We start from the raw sequence: 16,075 nt of genomic DNA on the forward strand, positions 1-16,075 counted from the left end.
GTCATGTTTGTTTGTGTGTTGTGACTGTGTGTCGTACTGTGTGTGTCTGTGTTTTGACTGTGATTAGCTTTAATGTCACCAGACGAAGACTCATCTACTCAATGAATTCAAATTAGTTTTACTTGAAATTGTTGTGACTACACTGTACTTTCAAGTGTCTGTTGATATTGCACCTGCTTGAGTGATCCCGTTATGCTTAGAAATACATCATCTCTGTTATCCCTTCAGATACAAGGACACTGGTTTCTCCATATCCATTGAGTCAATCATTGATCTAAACTGCAATATAAATTCATAGCACAATTCTGCCCTTTTGGAAATGTCACAGAGGCCAAATGTTTCACAATTGCCACAAGCATACTGTAGTCTCATTCCCAGACACTTCTGCTGCCCAAATGCACAAAAGGTCTGGTAGACCAAAGCGTCAAACTTGGCCTTCATCAAGCCAATAGAAAGAGCGTCAAAAACGGACAGTGCATAGCCATTAGCTTTACTTTGCATCAGTCATCTCCCACAGCACTTTTCCCCAGTGCTTCAAATCAAATAATAACAAATCGTTTACTCAGTAAATTCACTCCCACTAAGGCCAGGTTTGAGTCTTTGTTATTCCTGGTTTATATGCGCTGTGCGCAATAGCCTGGGGAGGAGGTTACCACAAGAATAATGCATGCATCAAATATGATTAAAAAATCTATGTTTTCAAACAACTATCTTCAGATGTGTCATGGAATGTTTCAGCAGCGTCTTGAATGCAACTGTACTGAATATGCATGGTTGAATGAATTAGTATTGATCAGAATACATCAGAGGGGGTTGCCAGCTTGCCCAGCCCCTTTAGCAGATGGCAAGAACTAGGAAGGATTGAATGAAACCAAATCAATTCACACTTCACCTCAAATAACTGTACTGCTTAGGTAGGGGATACATGCTTAGGTAGGGGATACATGCTTAGGTAAGGGATACGTGCTTTGGCCTCATGGATTGATCAACTGAGAGGTCATAGGTTGTTAAAGATATTCCTGTTGCTCTTCTCTTCATAGAGAGCTGTGCTCTTTTATAGATTTTTCCAGAGACTTTGACTGTGTGGATGGGGTCGGGGATAAAGGTAATTTGGAATTACTGATGCGTACGCACAAAACAACCAAGATCTCAAACAATCTCTCACAGCTTGATAGTGCGTGCACTGATTATTCACTTATTCAGATTTTAGCCTCTATGATATCATACTGTGAAATTACTCAGAAGATGAGCAAGCAACAATGTTTTGTTTTTGAAACAGCTCCTCCATTATATTTGGTTAGTTTAGGGGGTATACAGTGCCCTGCGTAAGTAATGGGACAGTGAAGCATTTTTTCTTCTTTTGGCTCTACACTCCAAAGGTTTGGATTTGAAATAGAACAGTTACTGTGGGGTTAAAGGATTGTCTGTTTTTATTTGATGGTATTTGTGGACATATTGGTTTCACCATTCAGAAATGATAACACTTTTTATGCATGGTTCCCCCTAATTTCAAGGTACCCAAAAGTAATGGGACAATTGGCTTGACAGGTGTTTTGGTAGGTCAGCTGTGTTCCGTCACATCATTTGTGCAGGCATAGGAGAGCTGTCAATGTCTAGTATTAATTCTAGGCTTCGCTTTCTATAATAGATGACCGAAGAATGCTCCCCATAATTAAGAAAAAAACACTGATCAGGAACACTCTCCAGTGTCAGAGAGACTCTCCATATGTTAGAGACTACCATCCACGGAATATGTCAGCAGCCAAACTACAGAGGCTTCACTGCAATGTGCAGAACACTAGTTTTGTCGTTTTCATCCACTCACTTACAGTTTGCTAAAAAAGTACCTAAGAAGCCTGCAGAGGTCTGGAAAAAGGTCTTGTGGACAGATAAGATGAATATTATCATGTACCAGAGTGACTGCAAGTGAAAGGTTTGGAGAAAAAAGGATCTGTGAAACATGGTGGAGGGGGTGTTAATGTTAGGGCATGTATAGCTGCCACTAGGATACCACTTTTGGGTACCCTGAAACAGGGGGACTATGCATAACAAGTGTTGTAATTTCTAAATAGTGAAACCAATATGGACACAAACACCAATAAACGCTGAAAATCTCCACTTTGACCTCATAGAAATTGTTCGATTTCATTTTTGGAGTGCAGAGCCTAAAGAAGAAAAAATGCTGCACTGTCCCATAACTTACACACGGCACTGTATATAGTGTAATACCAAGGGAGTCTCAAGTTTCTGACGCTTCCTTTTTCACTCCCCAACCTCTCATACTATCACAATAAGATAATTGAGCTCCATTCCTCAAGGCCCTGGTGTGGCCTTTATCTGATTTCTCCCCACATTGTATGTGGATGAGCTAATGGTGTGAACTTGACAAGACCGACATAACTTTGTACAATCAAGCCCCCACTACGATTCACATGGCCTTGTTAATGAAAGCAGTGATAGGACCTTAGGGGATGCTGTTTCCTGCTTGTTTTGTCATTGAGAAAGCTAGGCCATGACTGGGTTAATGTGTGAGTTAGTGTGTTTGCGAGGAAAGCATTTTGTGATCCTTTTGGCCTCTCTTTTCCATTGGGTTTGGGAAGGCATTGGGTGGAGGAGGAGGATGAGGAGGAGGAGGAGGAGGAAGAGGAGGGATGGGGTTGTTAGTAGGAAGCACAAGCTGCTGAGGGTCATTTCCTTTCATCCTGCTCACTCCCTTGGTCCCACACAACACACACACACACACACACACACACATACACACACACACACACACACACACACACACACACACACACACACACACACACACACACACACACTCACATACACACACACACTCACTATCCCACTGGTTTACAGACTTATACACACATGCTGTCATGTGCAGGGGTTGGAATCCTGAAGGGGTGGGGTGAACGAGGGAGCAGCAGAGGGTAGAGAGAGAGGGAGGGGGGCAATGTCAACAACTCCCAGCACAGTCAGCTGAAATCCAGACCTCGATGCAGTAGCTCAGAGAGGAAGCAGCAGTGCGGGCTGAGCCGGGATATACAATATAGCTCAGTAATGCCATGAATTTTTTACCAAGACAAAACAGAGGACGAAACTCCACACTGCAAAACAGAGAGAAATAGTACGAGAAGATAGTAATGTGCTAAACTTTTCACAGAACTTTCTTTGTCAAAGGTTACTTGGTTCTCAGACTGACTGTGAAAAAGATAGGGATGATCCATCTCAGCAGGCAGCTGTCTGAAACGGGTGAGTACGAGACACATGATATTGATATCGATACCCAGACCACTCCTCGGTTGTCCCGGTAGCTGCACCGTGGTACTATACGCAGGAGTTTGCAGTCACAACGGGACACGGATATCGAGCGTGACGGTTGCTTGTCAGTACAGTGCAGCCCGCTGTTGATCTAATCAGGAACCATGGACTTTTTCGCCCCAAAAAATAAACTTTCGGGGATGGACTCCTGAGTATAGGAGGGGGCTAGAATGGAACATGGCAACAAACTGCAGTTGGAAACATTTCCACATTTGCCTGTAGTGTTGTGACTGGAGAGCAAGCGATGGATGATGTTTTTATGTTGACTTTTACAGATTTTTAACTACAGGGGCTTTATAGGTCATAAACGGTAGCAGAGAGGTGGGTGTGTGAAACTGGAGTAGTCTGGAAGTTAGCGCTGCCCTTCGGCTGGCATTGACAGCACTCCACGCCCAAGTGTGGGGTGCATTATATGCGGGAGGCTGTGTTCACGCTTGTGATAGTCAAGGATTCAGTTTTTACTGAGCTTGTTCGATAGATCCATTCATTTGAAAATTGTCAGGCCCCCTAGACATGCAAAGCATTTGGGGAAAATTCCCATCAAGTGCAAGGAGAACTGGAATGGCCCGTATACATCGAAAGGGATAAGAGTTCTGTGGAATGACGATGGAGGCAGAATGAACAGTCCATTTCTCCCATTTGGGAACTCTGAGATCCATATAAGGGTTTTGGAGGCATCAAGAATTTCAGGAATTGAGGGAGGATGGGACAGTGCTGTGTGATGGCTATAGTTCTAAGAGGGACTATTTTTGTCGAAGATGTGGGCTGATAAGATGGTGGTCTGTATGAATCATCAAGTCAGCCTTTTGGTGTAAGTTATGTCCCAACAGCCAGACATTCCCCATGCATCTCCTCCCAGTACTTACTTAGCCCAATATGGAACCTACATTTATTGTGTGTCCTTGTTTCCTGGGACTTGATTCCAGGGCAGAACTCTAGCTTTCACTAGCCGAGGCCAAAGTCTCCCAGGTATGCTAATACTGTTTGGGAAGCTTTAAAAGACTAGTGCTGTCAGTACTACAATTTCCCTCTAGGTAAACTAATACTTTATGGCAGCTCATACCAACATAAACACTCTTTCCGTAGCCCCTGGGGTTGCTTGTGTAGAGAATTAGAGAGGCTCTGCCTTGCCTCTTTTCTTCTCCCCAGTGGCACCTGCACCTATGCTGAGAGCACTTCATCTTGCTGGTAAATGCTCTAACCGTATGGAAAGCTCAGGTTCACTCATCAACCCTGGTTTCCACCTGCAAAATCAGTTAGCGATGCCTGTTGTGGGTTGTATTCGTCCTGGTGGTTTATAGAGGGAAACATTCCAAACTGCTGCCCTAACCTCTGCATTCTGCTTAAAATGGGCCATCAAAGAACCTGATGGGTAACAATGACAATTTGAAATGCAGAAGATTCAGTAAGAATGTTCAATGAAAGCAATCCAATCATTTAGATGGCTGAGTTGATTAACTACGGGTAAACTCATGTTCATAGTAATGAAAGCTTGTGTCTTCCTCACACATGAACAATGTTGTTTTTCCACATTGTGAGTTTGATAATACATTGCTGTACCCATTTGTTTGAATGCCAGTCAGTTCCTCTCTCCACCGTTCTACAGGAGAGTAACAAGACTATGCATACTCTGTTTAAGCTGGAAATCCTACTCACGTGAGCAAGGGCAGGCCATCTCTAAAAGATTCAGAGTGTTTGAGAGCATTAATGAAAGATGAGGAACCGCTATGGCCAGTCCCCTGCTGCAGTCAGCTCACGTAGGTTTTCATTTTTTATCATCCATTACGAATGCATGAATTACTCTCTGAGGATGAGAGGAGTGGGAGGAAGGACGGTTAGAAATTGTTGTTGTTATTGTTTCAAGCCTGTTGCTCAGCAAAGGTTAAACAACCTCTTAATTTGCAGAGGGATGGAGAGAGAGAAGAAGAAAGTGACACCGTCATTTTGTCAATACCTGTGCATCTTTTTGAATATAAGTAATAGAATGTGTTTATTATTCATTATTCTATGTAGTATTCATTTATTATATGTATTACAGTAGTTACCGTTGCTACCAGTGCTTTAGGGAGTGCAATGTTAGATTGTAATTGGTGGAAACAGTGGACATTGCCAGTCCTTTTTTCTTGCAAACTGGAAGTCCCCTCAGTGTGTGTGAAAAGGCAGCCATTGTGATTGTGCCAGTGACACACTTTTGGGGCTTATGATGTGTAAGCATATCTGTACTGTACAGTGCCTCAATTCAGAGAAGAGCTTTACTGGAGGCTATTTTAAAGTTGGTCACTTCAGAATCTGACCCATCCGCGCTGCTAAAACGGTCCAAGATGAGCATTCCAGACATTACTCACAAGCCTCAGGACCCATGTCCTTCATTATGCAGCTGTTCACCTTTCACCCCCGTGAAGATGTGGCATAGCGAAACAATGCACAGTATGGAGTGCCCAGACTACATGCCCCCTGCACTCTCATGGCACTGTGGATGTCTTAAACCCAGACAACATATTCTGCTGTATAACATGGAGCTGTCATTGTCACAGCAAGCTGACAGAACACATATCCACTCAAAGTAGCAGATCTGGCCAGATTGTGTTGTTGTTAGCATTAGCGCTTATGGAAATGTAAGTAATTGGTGATTAGGTCTTGAGTCAATGTTTTTGTTTGATTTTGAGTCCTAGGGTAAGCCTTTTACCACCCATGAGAGCTGGCCTGTCCAATGTCTCTTGTTATTTTGGTGACAGCACCCATGGAAATATCTGCTTTCCTCAAAACAGGACCGAGGCTAGACGACACTCAAGGGCGTGAATGTTTGAGGAACATTTGAGTCTCATGGAAGTTCAAAGTCTTTTCCCTGCTCTTGGTTAGACCCTTCGTAGTTGTAATGTAATGTTGTACCCAGGGCTTGTGACTGCCTCTAATGCATCACCCACAAAATAATTAAAGGATTTGACAGTGCTTTAGGATTTGAAGGAAAGGGATGCCTATTGGGTTTCAGCCCTGTTAATGTGGGAATGGAAGGGTCCGTGGAATGCGGCGTGCGCCCCTTTCTATGAGTACTTGTATTAATAGCGTAGATATCCCAGTGATCAGGTCTATTTGGGGGATGCAACTGTGTCTACCAGGCAAAACTAGGTCAATCATAAGGCTAACGGAACTCTACCCCTTGCCACCATAAACATCTGTGTTATCCCATTCACACAGAACAGCTGCAATAGCTTTGCGTGTTATCAGGCTGATATTATAGCATGCTTGCCTTTTTGAAGCCTAGAAAGCAGAGGTGTCTGGTTAAGTGAGTTTAAGGTGGTAAGGACTCATGAATACAACATTTAAGATCTGTGTCAGCTTGCACAATTCACCCCACCCAAGCTTTTTCCTGTTTTGGGCTCTGCAGATTTCTTGCACTGAACAGTGGATACTAGAGTTAAGTGTCATTACATGTTATATACGTTTGCAGAAATACTTGTTTCATCCTACATAAACTGTAAATTCAACATGTGTATGTATGTTTGTAATAAGGAGATACAGAACACAGTTTGTGGTTTGCTGGGTGCTTGGACCCCAAAATGACTGCTCTATCAAAGTTTGAGGTTGTATTCATCTTTATCAGAAGGGTTGCCACATTAAAACACAGTTAATGAAACATCAAGTTGTAACAAACCCCTGGCCTTCATGTGGCCTGTGCAGGTTCCTCACCAGATCAGAAATGGTTTCTTTTTTATGAATCAAACTAAATTATTTTTGAGGTGGGTTAACTTTTTCTAGGGCACCTTAAAACAAATGCTACTTATTTGTTTGTTTTGATTTGAAGGAGGCTCGAAGTCAAAGTCCTTTTATGGGTTCTGAAAGAAGGCCCAGAAGTGTGTTTGAAGAGTGATGAAAATGGTAGGGGTAGGGGAGGTTTTACTGTAATATTGGAAGGGTTTACTGGGCAAAACATTATTGGTAGCAAAAAGGAATATTTGGATGGGATGTGGGCTCAGGATGTCTTCCAGCAAAGTAGGTATTCATCCTTGAGAAAGATGCTATTGAGGCTCTCATTGCAGTAAGAACTCTGTTTAAAGCCACAGTTTGCAATATTTTCAGTATTTTAAACTAATGAAGGCTTGATTATGATATACTGTATAAGACTCCTGAGTATCGCAACTGTCTTCATTAGTCTTTGTAGACAAATTATGTTTAGCTTAAAATCATGTTTGAAAGAAATTAAATAGTGCTCCCCTGGAATGCCATTTCTAGAGAACTGGAGATATGTCATAGAAATCAAGTGTGATTTGCATGTGAAAATGTATTTGTTTACTGTTTTGTTGGTGGCCCACGTTGTTATGCTGAAATGGCTGAGTGTGGCTTGTTGAAACCTGATAAACATGATTATAGATGCATCTGCCTCACACATTACTTCACACAGAGGAGGCCTGTGAACTAATATGAAGGATCAGCAGATACAAAAGCTATTTTGTAACCCCTGGAGTGAGTTGTCTCTATCCAAGGTTTCTGGCAAAGCCAAGACTGTCTATACATGAAAATAAAACATTGCTCACCCTCAAATGTTCCTGTAAGAAGGTCTGGCGGTACTCAATAACAACAACCACAAATAATGATGGCAATTAATAGTAATTGTTATAAGGATTAACATTATAATGGTTAACAACGTTCTTTTAATTCTCAAACGTCCCCCCAAATGATGACCTGCTGACGGGGTTTCCTGCCACTGAGGATGTTGACAGTCTGAAAGAAACTGGCTTGTTGAACAGGTATTCAATGGCAAGGTCCCAGTCCCCTTTTCCGCACTCCCTGTATCTGATGGAGGGAAGGGGAGGAAGCAATTGAAGGAGAAAGTGAGTAGAAGGAGGTACTGTAGGGAGGGAGAGTGGGCGGGTTTCCTATCTTCAGATCCCTGCTCATCCTGGCAGATGCACGTAGGCACATTTGTGCAAAGATACCCTTATCAGCAGCCTCTTAAAACCCTGAGAGGATTCTGGGGGAGGAGGCAAAGCACCGTTGCTTGGGGGCCAAGCCAGTCACCGCAGCTTGGGGGCCAAGCCAGTCTCTTTACAGTTGCTAAAAACAGAACAGTGAGCCTCAGAGCCATTTATTGTCATTTTTGTCAACCACTGTGTTGTTACCGTTTACTAACAGATAGGTGTAGTATTTGTTTTAAAGTCAAAGTTAATAATTACTATTCTGAAAACATAAGTTTTTTTTTTAAAAAGACTGTCTTGAAAATGTTCGTTTTGTTTGTTTGTTGTGTCACTCAATCGAAGTCAAGACACTTCCAGAGCCATGTTGTCACAGCTAAAAATAACTTTCCGTAGATCTATACACAGACCTAAAGGAAGGGGGAAGATATTCAACGTAACACAAGCTGAAAACTATCCAGACGTGCACTGGGCACAACCCTACAGGGCCCCTCCAGAATTGTCTAACCCAAATCCTCATGCCCATTGTCCTGTTTCACATGAGAAAGCTACTCTGTATACAAACTCACACGAAAGTACCTACCTTCAAACATAAAATCCTTCACAGAATGCTTGCTTTCAAACTAGCATGGAATGCATCACAGGCTAATGTAGCGTTAAATTACACCAGCTTCTTCACTAAGTTTGCCATTTGTCAGCTAGGACGGTAACCCTACTCAACGCTGTGCATTCACTGAAAAAGCAGATGAGGTCACACCTCAGGAATGCAAGTCACAATTGTGTGTGTGTGTGTGTCTGTGTGTGTGTGTGTGTGTGTGTGTGTGTGTGTGTGTGTGTGTGTGTGTTTGTGTGTGTGTTTGTCTGTCAGCCACTGTAAGTATGTATATACGTTTTAATGTACCATATGTGTACACTTAAGTCATATTTACATTTATTTGACCACTAATAATGTGTGTAGTTATAAAGGGGCATCTTGTCATGGTTCTTGAATTAGCGTACATTGACATTAAATTCCCACTATTCCCAAACTATTATCCGGTAGATTACGTCTCTAACTGAAAGCCATATGCCTACATGAAAACAAATATTATCTGCCATTAAATGATTTGCCACATTGATGTTGGGAAAGGAAGACTACAGACCGACCAATTGTGCACTGCAAGTTACTGCACAGTGTCAAAGCGAAACACATCTGTCTAATCTTTGAAAAAGGAGAAACAAAAATGATTAGGCCTAAATTATGATATCGAATAGATATTTAAAAATGATGTAAGGATACAGAACTAAACGATTCCATTCATAAGCACCCGCCAGAGTGGCAGTTGGTCACTGTGAGATTTACCGGCCACAAGGGAAATGTACTGCAGGCCGCATTTAGCGCTTAGCAGGTGTTCATTTCAGACCCTGTAAGTTGTGTGGCAATACAAGAAGATTGTATCTCGGATGCACATGTACACAGAGCGGAGGGTTTCACCAAAGCAGCACAAAATGTCCAGGAAGAAAATATATTTAGCTTTCTTCTGATGATCTGCGGTGCCTTATAATTTGTAGGCCTATAGACAATCCTTAACTCTGTGTGTGGATAGTTGTTTAAAAGCCTAATTTAACAGTTTCTCTTCAATCGATATCCATATGACTTGTCTTGGCCCATACTGTCAGTGTTATACATGCTGCCTGGAATTGCGATTTCATGATCAAACAATGTTTTTTTGTTGTTTGTTTTGTTGCTCCAAAAACTCTCATCCAGTTAACCAACCAATTCTACCACTCTCTACCACTCAATCAACCAACTCCCTGGCTCATTCTATCTATCTATCTATCTATCTATCTATCTATCTATCTATCTATCTATCTATCTATCTATCTATCTATCTATCTATCTATCTATCTGTCTTTCGAACATTCTATCCATCTAACCAACCAACCAACCAACCAAATCATCTCTAACTTTATCCATTATGTTTTGATAATGTTAATTTCACTTAAAGCAATAAAATGATGTGCTCAGTTCTAATAAGATTGACAACCTTCTCTTGTGTTCCAGCACAATATTGCACAGAGTACTGACGTTTGGTTATGTAACCCCCCTGTACCGCTTCACGCCCCGGTGGAATGGGATTCATTTGTTGACCGTTCAGATCAATGTGTGGGCCTCATCTCTCTCTCTGAATCTCTTCCTTTTAACTTCATATCCTTGTCTGTCTGTCCGTCCGTCCAATGCATACACGCACACACACACACACACACACACACACACACACACACACACACACACACACACACACACACACACACACACACACACATACAGAAGCAGCCTCACTCTCCTCACTGCCGCCCCCTCCTCCTCCTCCTCCTCCACTGACCTACTTCCTTGCTCTCTGGATGAGGTGATGAGGTAGTGGGCTGAATGAGAAGTGGCAGCATCTCCTTCCCCCCCCCCCCCTCTCTCTCTCCCTTCTCTGTACTATGCTGTTGTTCTCTGGAGCAATCAAACACAGATCAGCCAGTGTGCCATCTCCCTCTCTCGTGTGTGTGTGTGTGTGTGTGTGTGTGTGTGTGTGTGTGTGACGTGTGTGTGTCCATACAGAATGTGTGAGTGTGTACCTGTGCATAAATGCATGTGCGTGTGCCATTTTATAGTGTCTTCCCAGTGCAGCAATAGTAAGTTTGCCTGTGAGAGTGGAACTGCAATGAAGTCTGCGTCATAATGGCTCAGGGTAGATAATTAACCTTTATTTACAGATTTTGGATCAGCTTATCCTTCCTAAATCCTAACATTACCCATTAACGGGGAAAGCATAAAACCTTAGATCAGTGTGTGTGTGTGTGTGTGTGTGTGTGAGAGAGAGAGAGAGAGAGAGAGAGAGAGAGAGAGAGAGAGAGAATATGGGATTCAATCAGTGGGGAGGGAATTTTTGAGAGTTGAGGGAAAATGCAAAATTTTGAGAAGTTGAAGTGACCAGGAATGAGAGATAGAAGAAAAGTGTACATCAGAGAGAGGAGTAGTAGCCAAAGGTAAGAGAGGAGGAGAAAAGCGAGAGAGACGTACAGAGAGAGTGAGGAGGAGTGGATTGCTAGAAGGAAGATGGGGAGTGATGGAGAGTGAGAGAAACGGAGAGGAAGAAAGACAGGAAATACAAGCAGAATAGAGAGAGAGGAAGAATGAGAAAAATACACGTCATTGACAAAATAGAGAAACAGGGGGTAGTGGCACTCTATCCCGTCCCTAAAGAGATATGTGGCAGTGATAGGTGGGGAGGAAGAGAGAGAGAATGATGAAGTGAAAGCAAGCAGTAGATAAATGATTGTTTCTATGGAGGCAGAGGGGGGTGGCAAGCATGGTTATACCAGATATGAGGAGAAACAACAATGGGAAAATGGTGGAGGATTTTGTCTGGCTGACATTGAGGGATCACACACACACACACACACACACACACACACACACTCCACAATGAGGAAATGGTGGATGATTTTGTCTGGCTGAAGATCGAGCATGCACGCAAATGGTGGATTTAGAACACACACACACACACGCGCCCCTGTCCCAACTCTCCATTCTCTCGTTCCCATGCAAGGCCACAGCTGAGAGCCGTGTGTGCCGTGTGAGTGTGGTTGTAGATCCCATGGCCTACTTTTCCTCGGCAAGGGCTGGCAGCGAGCCAGGGGGACTGATGCTGAGTGATGGCTGGCCGCACGTGGCTCTCCCTGGGAGGGTGGAGATAGTAGCACACACACACACACACACACACACACACACACACACACACACACACACACACACACACACACACATTCACAGATATGGGGAGGGATGTTTAGACATGTTATACAGTATATATATTAACTCATATGATGCTTATTCATATTAACATATATAATTCTGAGGACTTGGAAGTGAAGAACATTGTTTGAAAAACAGCAATGAACAGTGCAGTACTTACAAGGCGACACATGCCACAAGAATCTGTCTGTATTTACAATTCAGGTATTACAGTGCCCTGCGTAAGTAACATTTTGGATTTGAAATCAAACTGTCACTATGAGTTAAAGTCGAGGCTCCTATCTTTTATTTGATGGTATGTGTGTACATATTGGTTTCACCATTTACAACCATTTATTTACAAGATTGCTGCAGTAAAGACCTGGCAGAGCATCACCAAAGAAGGTACCGAGCATCTAGTGGGGTCAGTGGGTCGCAGACTTCAGGTAGTTATTGCATGCAAAGGATTGTCCACCAAATACTAAACATGAGTGCTTCATTTGGACATTTATATGAATCAGTCCCATTGCTTTTGGTGACCCTGAAATAGGGGGACTATGTCTAAAAAGTGTCATTTCTAAATGGTGAAACCAATACGTACACAAATGCCTTAAAATAAAAGTGGACAATGTATACTTTAACCTCAGAGTTATTGTTTGATTTCAAATAAAAAACTTTTGGAGTAGAGCCAACAGAAGAAAAAATACTTCACGGTGCCATTACTTACGTAGTGCACTGTACTGTATCTGTCTATGGCTGTGGATGTCACTTCACATCTGGTCAGTGTGTTCACTAGAACAGCACTATGGGAGATTGATGGACTAGGGTTAGGGTTAGACGGACAGAATGATGGGGTTAGGGTTAGATGGGCAGAATGATGGGGTTAGGGTTAGACGGACAGATTGATGGGGTTAGGGTTAGACGGACAGATTGATGGGGTTAGGGTTAGACGGACAGAATGATAGGGTTAGGGTTAGATGGGCAGAATGATGGGGTTAGGGTTAGGGTTAGGGTTAGGGTTAGACGGACAGAATGATGGGGTTAGGGTTAGACGGACAGAATGATGGGGTTAGGGTTAGACGGACAGAATGATGGGGTTAGGGTTAGACGGACAGATTGATGGGGTTAGGGTTAGACGGACAGATTGATGGGGTTAGGGTTAGACGGACAGATTGATGGGGTTAGGGTTAGGGTTAGGGTTAGGGTTAGGGTTAGATGGGCAGAATGATGGGGTTAGGGTTAGATGGGCAGAATGATGGGGTTAGGGTTAGATGGGCAGAATGATGGGGTTAGGGTTAGATGGGCAGAATGATGGGGTTAGGGTTAGATGGGCAGAATGATGGGGTTAGGGTTAGACGGGCAGAATGATGGGGTTAGGGTTAGACGGACAGAATGATGGGGTTAGGGTTAGACGGACAGATTGATGGGGTTAGGGTTAGACGGACAGATTGATGCGGTTAGGGTTAGACGGACAGATTGATGGGGTTAGGGTTAGGGTAACCCTGATCCATTTTCATGTCCATTCACTCTGCTTACAAAAGGGGAGCAGGTAACAGGTGGAAAAACAAATGAGTGAAATTAGTGAAATGGAAAGATTAGTTTTCTTTCTCACTGTGGGTGTGTGGGTGTGGGTGTGGGTGTGGGTGTGTGGGTGGATTGAATGTCCATGTGGGCATGTGTGCGTGTGTGTGCCCACAAGTGTGTATACGTGTATGAATGGCCATGTTACAGTATACTCCTCAGACAACTCTTTCCCAACATCTCGGAAATCCTCTGGGGCGTCTAGTCTCATTGAAACCTCTGCCCTGGTTGTGGATGGTGTCATTCAGAGCTGCCCGTGCTGCATAAACAGTAGGGCCCCAAACACACACACACACACACACACACACACACATACACAGCTTGTTTGTGCTGCTCCAGTGAAGAAGGGAGTGCAGTACGGGCAGCTTTCAGTGCCACTGCCCGCACCCCAGCCTTGTATGGGGACCATTGTAGGTCCCAGACAGAGAGCTCTCTGTGTGGGGGCCAAGGAGACAATGCCAGTGCATGGAGACAAGGGCCAGTCCCCCCTGTGCCTGCTGTCCCCCCCTTCGGTTCCCTTACCCCCTGCCACCCAGACACACTTTCATATGGGTGATATACTATAGAGTAAAGGGAGAGAGGTGGGGAAAAACAGTGAGTGTTATCCATGGTGCCATTCCACACGGGTGAGGTTTCAGAGTGGCTTGGTTTCAGAAAGAGTAAGCCCTCTTCATTCTTGGCCCTGTGTGTAAGCCCTTTCTGTACCTTTTCTAAGACCTTTTAAGTGCTTTTTTTCACGTATTACTGTCCTGCTGAATCCAGTCATGTTGTAGGAGATGCTCCATGAGAGCAGCACATGTCTGAGATGATGAGAGGGGTCTCCAACCCCTTACCTATGATCATGTGGAGATATGGCAACCTCTTTATCTTATTTTGTGGATTATTATGTCATAATACTAATACATACATACTAATACAGATAAGGTGGGCGATATGAAATCACATTTTTCATACCTTGGTTCTGTTTTGTAGCTGATTAGATCTGAACTGTGTCAGTGCAAATGTCTGGTATGTTTTGTCATTGAACATACAACGTGCAAGGTTTAGTTGTACATGTTATCTTTCTGGTTTATTCATACTTTGTTCTAATCATGCCTCTCTCTCTCACTCTTGTCTTTCAGATCATGCCCCCTAGATAGCAGCCTCGCCCCCTTCCCCCCTTCACTCCCCTTACCTCCTGGTCCCCCCTACCCTCCTCCGGTCCACGATGCCCCCTCGGAAGCGGACACGCCCAGCCCTGGGCTTCCTGTGCTGCTTCGGCAGCAGCGAGCCCCCGGAGATCAACCTGAAGGACAGCGTTCCGTTGCAGCTGTTGGAGTTCAGTGCCCCTATGCCTCCGGCTGAGGAACTGCATGCACGCTTTTCTGAACTTGTGGTAAGTAAAAACAAACATAATGGTGGTACTATTTGTTTTTTATGTCCATGCACCAACCTCACCAAGTCAATTTCCTGTATGTGCAAATATACTTGACCAAATAAAAGAATTCTGATTCTGATTCTGATTACACTGGGCAACCATCACTTTCTCAAACTCACTCTCTACTGCTAGATGATGTGCTAGGTAGGGTGTGACCTCACAGTTACTAATCATTTCACATAGCTTACCTACTGTACAGTATATGGATGTGCTTCCATAAAGGGAGTTTTACAACTATAGTGACAAACTGCTATTTTGACTGTCACATTTGCTTCTGTCAGCTCACTCTCGACATGGCTTGTACACTCAAGGAAAGTCACAAGCAAAAGTATTCTGCTGTCAAATGTTTCTGTCATCAGTTGCCATCAACCACTTGTAGATCTCATGAACTTGTTCAACTCTAAGGTTACCCATTCTCTGCAATTATGCATGCCACACAAGGCACCCATTTCCATAACAGGCCCCAATGCAAAAGTGCTGTTGCTTACATTAGCAACAGAGAACAAAAACACAAGGAAATCTGCTCTGGAACTGGGTCGGAACAGCATGGCGTATAATATAAATCCTGGAATTTTCCTTTTCCTAATGGGAAGCAGCTCGCTGTTGGAGTTTTTCCTTGCATGTACTTCATTATCCCGGCCCAGATGGGATTGGGAATGGGAATGGGAAGAGATCGGGACCTGCGGTGTGCCGTGATGGTTGGATGATCAAATCCCTCCACTTAACTCCGCCTAACCCCAGCCCCACCCACGTCCCCCTTCATTCCATTTCCTGCCCAGATCGTGCTTGTTGCCGGTGGTGGAGGTGGATGCCAGCACCAGGCTGGCATGAAACCATGAGGGCAGAGTGTGGAGAGGGCTTGGCATACCACTGCTGGAGTGAAGGCTGGTGGGTGGTGGCTGGTGGGTTTCAGCTAACATGCAACTGGATGGCTCTGGGAGAAGAGAGCTCTCTCTCACACTTGACTTCACTGTGTGACCAATTACTAGTTACAGGGTGACTAGAGTGCAGTCTAGTCTCAGGAAAAGCCGCACTGTAATCTCCAGTCTACAGGAAACAGTGTTTCTCAGCAATGTT

The 16,075-nt window shown here is 43.8% G+C and overlaps 1 protein-coding gene across 1 annotated transcript in view; it reads left to right on the top strand.

Moving 5' to 3' along the window:
* The window catches only part of daam2 (dishevelled associated activator of morphogenesis 2), a 98,122-nt gene that overhangs the window by 26,444 nt on the left and 55,603 nt on the right, over nt 1–16,075 (top strand). The window contains exon 2 of the mRNA XM_083684053.1: nt 14,703–14,956. Within this exon, the coding sequence (XP_083540179.1) occupies nt 14,789–14,956 (168 nt within the window). The 5' untranslated portion in view covers nt 14,703–14,788. The remainder of the gene's footprint in view (nt 1–14,702; nt 14,957–16,075) is intronic.

This window comes from Argentina silus (genome assembly GCF_951799395.1).
Source record: "Argentina silus genome assembly, chromosome: 13".
In the NCBI taxonomy this organism is placed as follows: domain Eukaryota; kingdom Metazoa; phylum Chordata; class Actinopteri; order Argentiniformes; family Argentinidae; genus Argentina; species Argentina silus.